Source organism: Elaeis guineensis, chromosome 15, assembly GCF_000442705.2.
Source record: "Elaeis guineensis isolate ETL-2024a chromosome 15, EG11, whole genome shotgun sequence".
Classification (NCBI taxonomy): domain Eukaryota; kingdom Viridiplantae; phylum Streptophyta; class Magnoliopsida; order Arecales; family Arecaceae; genus Elaeis; species Elaeis guineensis.
The window spans coordinates 62885258-62895638 of record NC_026007.2 but is presented as its reverse complement, the minus strand read 5'-3'; the positions used below and the strand labels follow the sequence as shown (position 1 = coordinate 62895638).

At 38.8% G+C, this 10381-nt stretch overlaps 1 protein-coding gene across 1 annotated transcript; it reads left to right on the top strand.

The window, feature by feature from the left end:
- The first annotated feature begins 463 nt into the window (after positions 1–463).
- Positions 464–2693, top strand: LOC105058291 (1-aminocyclopropane-1-carboxylate synthase 3-like). Its single transcript, XM_010941171.4, has 4 exons — positions 464–737; positions 829–960; positions 1060–1220; positions 1316–2693. Exons 1-4 carry the CDS (start codon positions 585–587, stop codon positions 2274–2276), a joined length of 1407 nt encoding a protein of 468 aa, XP_010939473.1. The 5' UTR covers positions 464–584; the 3' UTR covers positions 2277–2693.
- The last annotated feature ends 7688 nt before the right edge of the window (positions 2694–10381 follow it).

The window sequence follows — 10381 nt, the reverse complement described above, 5'->3', positions numbered from 1 at the left end:
CAAAAAGAGATATCCCATGGTCTTCACATGAAATGTCTCAAAAAAAAAAAAAAAAAGAGGCGCAAATGAAGAGATGATGGTGCAATATTTCAGGCTTCAAAACTAAATGGTAACCCATCTTTTGCCGACTATATTTGGGTGACATGGTGTGTTCGATTGTGGGGGTCCTCAAACTTTCATCAATATATACTGTTCGCCGTCCACATGCCTATCAACCTATTAGATTTTGTGTCGGCAGGCAATTGGCCAGTGCTCACGGTTTGCGTCGTACCTCATCGCGGAAAAGAGTGGATTTGCGCGAACGAAGGTGAATCCTTCTTTTTTGCGCGAAAGATACAAAACCCGTCCCCGCATTCAACCCTTTCACTTTATCACCTAGAAAAATACCACTTGCCCTGGCCGGTCAAAAGCATGTCCCATTGTTCGAGTTACAAATTATATATAGAACTTCTCCACGCCCAAGCATCCACCAAGAATACTCTCTTTCTCCTCCTCCTCCTCTGCTTTTTTTCCCCCTATTATTACAAATCTCCTAAAGCGTGTCCCTTTGTTCATCCCTCCATCGATCCTTTTCCCACAACAAAATGCGTGAGAATCTGCTCTCAAAAAAGGCTGCATGCAACTCCCATGGACAGGATTCTTCTTACTTCCTAGGGTGGCAGGAGTATGAGAAGAACCCTTACGACCCAATCACCAACCCGAAAGGAATCATTCAAATGGGCCTTGCAGAGAACCAGGTCAGCACCATCAAACACCACACAACCCTATTACTGCAATATTACAACAATAATCTCATCTTTTCCTCGCTTATCTTTTATTTGTGATCAGCTATCATTTGATCTCATCGAGTCGTGGCTCGAGGCTCACCCCAACCCAGCGGGGTTCAAGAGAGACGGTGCATCCATCTTCCGGGAGCTGGCCCTGTTCCAGGATTACCGTGGCTTTCCTCCTTTCAAGAAAGTAAGTCCACCAATTTAGCTTTCCAGTCGCAATCAACCGCGCGACATTCTCCCCTCTTTTTTTTTCCGTGATTAAGATTTGCAACACCAATACTGGCAGGCACTGGCAAATTACATGGGATATTTAAGAGGAAACAAAGTAAGATTCGAATCCAACAACCTTGTCCTCACAGCAGGTGCCACTTCGGCTAACGAGACTCTGATGTTTTGTCTCGCCGGACCCGGCGAAGCATTCCTTCTCCCAACTCCATATTACCCAGGGTACCACCCTTCTTCTGCCACGTTTTCCACTGCCATATCCAATGTACTCGAAATAGTATCATAATCTAACATCATTTTACACAACTCCGTAACAGGTTTGATAGAGACCTCAAATGGCGAACCGGAGTGGAGATCGTTCCGATACAGTGCTCGAGCTCCAATGACTTCAAAATCACCAAAGCCGCTCTAGAAGAAGCGTATCAACGGGCCAAGAAATGCAACTTGGGAGTCAAGGGAGTGTTGATAACCAACCCATCGAATCCGTTGGGCACCACCACAACCCGAGAAGAACTGGACACCCTGCTCGACTTTGTCGTGGCCAAAGGCATCCATCTCATCAGCGACGAGATCTACTCAGGGACCAACTTTGGCTCCCCAGGGTTCATCAGCGTTGCGGAGGCCATGATCGGTAGAGATCACAACGTCTCGCACCGTGTTCACATCGTTTATAGTCTCTCTAAAGATCTCGGGCTCCCGGGATTCCGAGTGGGTGCAATCTACTCTAAAAATAACTCCGTCGTGGATGCCGCTACCAAGATGTCGAGCTTCGGTTTGATCTCCTCCCACACTCAGTATCTCCTCTCGGAGTTGCTCTCCGACGAGCAATTCACGAGAAAATATACCGAGGAGAACAGGAAGAGGCTTAAGGAGCGGCACGGGCAACTAGTCGAGGGGCTCCGGAATGCTGGTGTTGGTTGTTTGAGGAGCAATGCAGGGTTGTACTGCTGGGTGGACATGAGACACCTGCTCGAGTCCAAGACATTTGAAGGAGAGATGAAGCTGTGGAACAAGATGGTGTATGAAGTGGGACTAAACATCTCGCCGGGTTCTTCATGTCACTGCAACGAGCCCGGGTGGTTTCGTGTCTGCTTTGCTAACATGTCGGCGGACACCCTCAATGTTGCCATCCGGCGGCTGAAGACCTTCATAGATTCCGGTCGCCGCAGCCGGCCGCCGGCGCCTGCATATCTCGTGCGAAAGAAGGATTCACATCCTTCGGGCAAACCCACCGTTGTTTCGCGCAATGGTCGCTTGGAGATCTGCGCAAGCGGATGAATGGTCGCATGAACTCTTCTCATGGTGGGTTCAGGTTGTATCATTCGTACCCAAAAGAAAAAAAATGATTGATCTTCTTTCGCGACATCCATCAAGATCGTATAGCACAGATCTCAAAGCACTTCAAACTTCATTCATCTGCTTGCATGGATTGCAAAGCTACTATTGCATGATCCAATGATAGATTCACACGAACGAAAATGAGTCACTAAGGATGCAACCCCTGTCTCATGAGAAGACCAATTGTGGCCAAGCGAGTCCACAATTATCATCATCGGATCGGAGGTCCGAACTGTGATGTTAGCTAGTTCAAATGCGTGATTGTTCTTGGATTTTCATTTTTTTTTTTTTGAGGTTGCTCTTGTGTAAATTTGTATCATTCCTTTTCCTTCCATTTTTGTTTTCCTTGGAGCACCCGGTCCCTTCAGATTTTGAAGTGCCCAAGGTTTCATGTGTAAGAAATCCTGTTTTGACTTGAATTCAGTTAAGCTGTTTGGTTTCCCCACATGTTACTTAAATTAATGTCACTGAAGTATTTGTCCAAAGTCAGACATACCATCACCTATTTAATTCCGTATACTGACAATAATTATAAAATAAGCATCAAAAGGTAAGCATATATACCGAAGTTACTAATCATATAAAGAGTGATGATTAATAATATATGATGACCTTTAGCTTTATTAATAAACGCCGGGTGGCACCTTGCCTCTCTTTTCATCAAAAAAAAAAAAAAAAAACAAGACAGAAAGAGAGAGAGAGAGAGCTAACACAATTCAAAACTAAGCACCTCCATCGCCATGAACCAGTCTCGGCAATTCATGACATGATTTTTTTTTTGTTAATGTTGTGGGATGGACATCGGAAGCATCGAGTTCGAAAGTCCCATACCGAATACAATTAAGAGAGTCTACTGCTTATGTAGTGCGGACTCCCTCTCTCCCTCGTGAGACGTCTTTTGCGGGACAAAATCGTGAGGGGCGGGATGCTGATCGGATCAAAGACCTAGACCTCGCTCTAGAGCGGACAATACTTCACGTTGGGTGGAGGGGAGAGGGTCCGTACTACTGGACACGTAATCTCAACAGTTAATAATTCATGGCATGGTTAATCAGACTTATTTGGTTGCACTCTGTAATGCACGAAGAAAGTTGAGGACAAATTGTCTTAGAATACATCTCATATAGGGTTATGATCTGATATCCAAACGACAAGGAGATATGCCAGCTGAAAGGAAAGATTGCCGGTTGTTTCCATGTCGATTTTGGTGTCTACACTGAGGCTTGACCATGATTCCATTAAGGGCAGGGCCCACCACCTTGAGCCTGCCTATCTATCTATATCTGCTGAGGTCGCCGCAGAAACCACAAAAACGGCGGAATCGACGGCTGTCGGCGTGGATTCGGTTGCCGACGGGGAGTGTCTTTAAGTACTTTTTGCCATTCTTTTATCAACCGACCACAAACGTTTTGGTACGCAGCGAGGGTCCACCACCTCTCAAGTCTTAAAGCCATGTTAAGCAATGGTTGCTTGCCAATAAAGATTTTGAAATTTCCATGATCAGTTGCTGCAACTAAAATTTATTACAAAGATTACGCGATTCGATTTATATACAGCTAGAGAACGCGCTTTCTGCTTTGATCCTTGTATTTAAATCCATAAAGCTATTGAATATTGAACTTCTGAAGATCTGATAACAATGTTTGATAGTGGCCTGGAGTTCCATAAAATAAAAGTGGAGCTCTCTCGCCAATGGGGTGAGGATCTAGTCTCCTAAGTTTGGCATGCTTTTGTTGCACCTACCATAGCGTACAATTTGGTGAATCCTCTCTGGGAGCTTCTTTATTATTTTCCTCTGCTTTCAGATGAACTCATTGTCTTATGATGGGACATGCAATGAGGAAAACTAGCCACACGGCTTCATTGCTAAAATTGATTGAGATTGTTAGATTGCAACCTTGTTGACAATTGGTGAAGTTATATCGTTTATCTTCCTATGTTTGGGATTTCAAAGGAAGGTCACGGTTGGTCTCTTGGCTTTGTTTGTTGTCTGAATAAATCACTTTCAGTCCAGCCGGACTCGGTACTGATGGATTGGGTGAGTTCTCTTTCATGGACTTGGATCAAGTTTTGATCCTTTTGGCATGATAAGGAGGGAATAACAAAGAAAAGATGATGTCAAAACTTGCGGAAAGAGATTGGACTCGGAAAAAAGAGTTTGGATGTCATCATCTCACCGAGTATTATAACTTGTTTAGATCTTTGTTGCCCTTGAATGGCTAAAATGTGATGTCTCTCTTGAAAATTTAACTTCTGTTTAATGACTGACTTCTATGCTTGATTTGTAAAATGTAGATGTAAGGTAGTTGCAAAACGATATGTAAATGATAAAAAAGTACTGCTATATCCATGTGGGTCATTTGCATGCACAAACCTTATAGCTATATCCATACAGCAGCAATCTCCTTCTACATTTAATCAATAAGGTATAGATGTAAGATAGTAATGATGTGTAAATAGTAGAATGTTTTAAATGCAAAAGTGGGTCATTTATGTGTGCAGAGCCTTACACATTGACATGGATGGAGATAGCCGATGGCACATCCAGCAGTTAAGTACAAGGTACGTGGTACAGAGCATATATTTCAAATGCATTATTTGTATGAGGTTAAATGATGCAAAATATGCTCTCTCTCTCTCTCTCTCTCTCTCTCTCTACCTACCTACCTACCTATATATATATATATAGTACTTTATATTAAAAATAATACTTTATATAGAATCCTTTATATTATATTATTTTTTTAAAATAATTTTGAAATCAATAATAGGTTATCTATATTGAAGATTTGAATTATTGAGCACATCCATGTTATAAAAAATATTTACAAGTGAAAATTCATATATTTTGATTGTTGCTAACATATACATTATATCAAATAAAAAATGAATGGTAGTAGTATGGCAACATACATGATATGATATATTATTAAAAATTCACTTTATGGATCATGATCCATGTATCTTAAAATATGGATAGATTTAAATTCACCTGATTTTAATCATTTGATCAAAGAAGAACATGGTATCATACTATTAAAATTGTTTATTTTGATACCTATTTGATAGATTACATTACAAGACACCTAAGTTTATGAGTTTTGATTTCTAAGTATTTTTAATAATCTAAATCATGTTCAATGATTTGAATCTTAAATTTTAATATTTCACCATAGATTTTGTATCATTAACTCTTTTTTTTTCAAGAATTTAACATAAAGCGTATAGTTTAATGAACGCATTCTGTATATATAGAGGACTTCGAAGAACTATAAAATTATATTTCATTAACAAAGATATATGCTTGAGAGTTAAAAGCTTTGAATACCTCTATTATATTTCTTCATTTCCATTGTTGAGATTAGGCTATATTGCCTCTGCTCATATATAAAAGAGCAATATACTACACTCTCATCATATTCCTTATGAGCATTTTTGGATGGAGAGATAAATTATTAATTCATAAATTCCATCAAGAGTAAAAAGCAGAAGGCAAAGGAGTGACACAAAAAAAGATTAGCATGATCAAGGAAGCTCATAGGTGCTCCCAAATAATAAGGATGTTATTAGATTTTTCAATGGTGATTATCTATATTTTGATTTCCCTTGAGTCTGAATGCACCAAGGTTTCTTTAAAGAATTAAACTTATTCTCTCCCACTATTATCTCTTTATTAGTGGCAATGTATTGATATATTCCAAGAATAGATTATTCCAGTTTCTATAAATGCTCTAAATAAAAAAGATTTGTGCCACCATGATATTAAATGCTCGTATTACATAATTGATGTTTAATGACTAATAATTGACTAGTTTGAGATTGCCAACTAAATTAAATATGAGACACATCGATACATGCGAGCTTGTTTTTAGCCCCATATCATCTATTCAGGGGAGATCTCGAATAGTATATAGGGCCAACAATCTTAAATAATAATTTTTGATTAATCTTTTTAAATGCAATTCTGAATTATTGTAAATAGTATTAAAGTAGATTAAACTATGATTTATACAACACTAACCGATATTGCATTGTAGGTCTTTTTGGGGCTGACTATAAATCAATTATGGTGCTTATTATTATGTTTGAGATTAAGCCCTTAGTATGACAAGAATGTTCGATCTTAAATGCTAGTAGTGTATAAAGACTTGTGCCCATGTATGTGTAGCTTTACATCAATTATAAATTGGTTAAAAAAAAAAAAGAAAACTTGAATACTTATGTACTCCAAGGATCTCAAATAATAATTCTTTACTATTTTTTTGGGTGAGGTTGTGGGATGTTAAATTAAAAGCCCCAACAAAGTTAAACATTTGCTATACAATTTTTTGTTTGATATTTTTGTATTGCTTGCATGTTTTCTCTCTATATATACCAAAATATAAGGTGAAGTATATTTGCCGTATGTTCTATATTCTATTTTTAATTTTTATATTGTGTTTAAGAATAGATTGTTCACATCAAAATTTGCCTTCCCTCATCTTAAATTTCAGAGCATGAGATTACTTTGTTATCTTTTAGGAAGAGAAGATATTACTCACAAGCTGTATGAGCTATAAACCTAATTCGCATAACCAACCAAATTGCTCGTCTTACATGCACATTGATCAGCCAGGTTAGACGGGTCAAGATTTCATCACCATTTCATGGAGAATATCAAGTTGTTGAGTAGTCCAAACTGGGACATCTACCTTTTATAGAAATGGAGGAGTAGAAACACCAACAATCTTCTTCTAGCTGCCAGCTTAGAGCACCAATATATTTCCTCCTACTATTTAGAAGAGTAATTGGAATACTAGAGCAAATGGTCTATGGTTATCCTTGCATAGACTTACATAGATCATATCTTAATCCAAATAATCAATACAATTACGTGAACAGTAGCTAATAAACATACTTCTTCTCAATAAAATGCTATGTAAAAAATACTCTCTCCTTAATGGAAAGCGAAAGCAATGCAAAAAGTACTTCACAATCTGTACGTAGTCTACTAAGATTTTTGAGATCAACATGTGCAAACCACAAATTGAGTCAAGAATATACAAAATTATATTTCACATTTTTTTTTCCTTCATCATGCGTTTTTGCATTACTAATTAATATTTATTTTATTTAAAGCAATGATTTTTAGTCATAGGTGCAATATCAATGGGCCCATGGATTAAAATTTTCTCATCCGTGACATTGATCACTCATACTCGAAAAGATGGGGATTGTTGGTCAGTCTCTCACAACGTCAGTTTAGAGTTTTTTTTCTTCCGCAATTGAAGGTCCTGTTTGAACTCAAAAGGGATATTCAACTCTTTTCACAGCAGCAATATTGGAAAAGCAAACACATGTCATTCATTTTGATGGACAAATTAAGATAACATTGTAAAGCCTGTCTTAACAAAATCTAGATCCCAAAGACAATGAACGACTTGTCCAAGACCATGCTCACACCATGAAAGCTCCCTAGCCGGCTTCTCTCGGCGACAAAGAGGCAAACTTGGGGCCAGGCTGCCCGGCCTCTGGCACCCATGCTCCAATGCCCGGCATCGACATCGACATAGCCCATCACTCCAGCATCAAGATAAATTGACAACATGCAATTGATTGCATGTTTGCCACTGCTCCATTGACACTTGCTTGTGGAGGGGCTACTACTTCCTCCAATGAGAAGTGCTTTCCATGTGATGCTCCCCACAAACCACCTGCGCCAAAGAGTGGTGCTCCACCAATACCCTTAATGAATTCCAAACGATTTTGTTAACAGAGAAATTGGCTATTCGAGCTACCATGTACACGTAGTGTGGGACTTTGATCAATGTTTTGGACCATGACATGCTTCCAAGCCGACCCTTCTGAGCTTCTCGGAGTATAACATGAACACTGGGCATGGCCTGCATGACTGGCATGCAAGTTGATCAATGGAGAACTTTCACCGTGCCGGCCATTCTCATATGTCTATGCCTAGGAAACAAAGCATGGTGTTCCACTGCAGGGACTGGTCAATGTGGGGGGATCATGGGCGTGGTCAGGGCTCGGTTTGAACTGGTTTTTGTTTTGATGAGTCGGAAAAACTAGTAAGGATATCTGACCATTTACTTGCCAGGTATAGAGTACAGGGTGGGGTCATTTCGGTAGGTCAAGTTTGTAATCATCTGCGGAAGTGAAGTACCAGTCGAAATCTTCCGCAGTCTGGTTGCAGGAAATTCCTTAAGCCGAAATATATATGGCAAAACGTTATAGCTCATGCAACCTTTGACTTAGGAAGATTGATTTTAGAGTTTTTTTAAGAAAAATCTTATCGGTTTTTTATTCGACCGCCAAAATCTATTTTGCTTGTGGGCCGGCGATCGTGCCGGTCGGTACCGTATGATGCATGCCAAATGTATCTTATGGGGGTTCGAAGTTCATGAGACCTCAGCATCACAAGGAGTTGAGGCGTCATGATTCATAGGGCCATTCGATTGGATGGATCCGCAACCTATATATTATTCTGTAATTAGTACAAAAATGCTATCGACTTAATTACATGAATGCCCATGTTAATATTTAGGCAACTACGGTCATTAAGTCAATCATTATAACCACAAGCAACACACGTGGATATTTCTTTTCCTTTCCTTCCAGCTACGGCAAGTTTGGCTTTTTTTTTTTTTCCTTGGTTTCGTGGGGGGTGGGGGGGCGGTGGTCTTTAATAAGAGAAAGGATAAGTTTGCTATTTTGAATAACATACTTGAGAATAAAAAAAAATCTGATACTACTTGTTTTTTTTTTTTTTTTGGTAAAAGAGAGAACTTTATTAATAGTAAGTTGAGACATACATCAAGAGCACAAAATTGGAGCTTATTACAAACAGTAAGGTACTCCTATACTTGATTGGAAACTTTACAATTACTGAAACACCACCTAAAAACTGTAACCAAAACAGATGGAAAGTTGTAATATAAAAAGCATACATGGTATGGTAAACCAAAAACCACCTGATATGCTGTAATTTATGCTTCAATAGAGTTAGACTGATCGAGTGCATCAAAGGTTGAGCCAGTAAGATAACCTTGTAATAAAGACCTGCCAAAAATTGAAGATTGAAGAGGAGTGCCTTTGGCTTGGATAGAATAATGGTGATCATCACACTACAACCGAATGATAAGCTGGAAATGATAAGAGTGTCCACCGGGCACATAACTAAGTAACCAGGACGTAGAGCCAGTTAAGTAGAGAGGCAACCAGAGCTTTGTAATATTCATAATATAGCTTATCTCCAACACTTTGCTGTGGGGAGAAGACTGTCTGATTGCATGTGTTGAAATAAGACAACCTGAAGCACTTATTCGAGATCCAAAGAAAAGTATCAAAAAAATTTGATCTCCATGTAGAGATGATATAAAGCACTGCATACGCAATATTACATAATACCAAGTGTGAATCATGCAATCCATAGAAAGAAAATCAGGAACAAGATCAGTGAATTGTAACGGTAAACCCTACATGTAAACAAAGAACAAAATAGTTAGTACTTTGCTCTCATCACTCTTCTTTATTCTTTTATAGATTTCACTCAATTTTTCCCTGCTCAGTTTTTTTTTTTTTTTTTTTGATATTTTTTGTTTTTTTTTCCCTCAAATCTTTTCTGTATCACAAGTTTTTTCCTTCTCTCAAAATTTTTTATCATTTTGTCTTCATTGTTGAGCATAGAAATTTGCATCTGCAGCATCTGCGGTTGTAATAACATTTTTCCACAGCTAACTTTCACCCTCCATATTGAAGACCCATAGAGGATCATATGAGTAGCATAAGCCATATAACCATAAATCTTAAAACAATGAGAGACAATCCCTTCGCCATTTAACCAACTGAAATAATGGATCATCAGAATAGGTAAAAGATTGCCAACTAGATTCACTGCATTTCTTCGAAACTGAAACTGATCAATAGGAGAATCTGTTGAAGAGTTATTGTTTGTCCGCTTCGTTGCTAATTTTCCATGGTTACCATATTTGCAGGAAAACTGTATAAAGATAGAAGCTGCAGTTCTGTGAGTATGAGCTTCGAAGCTG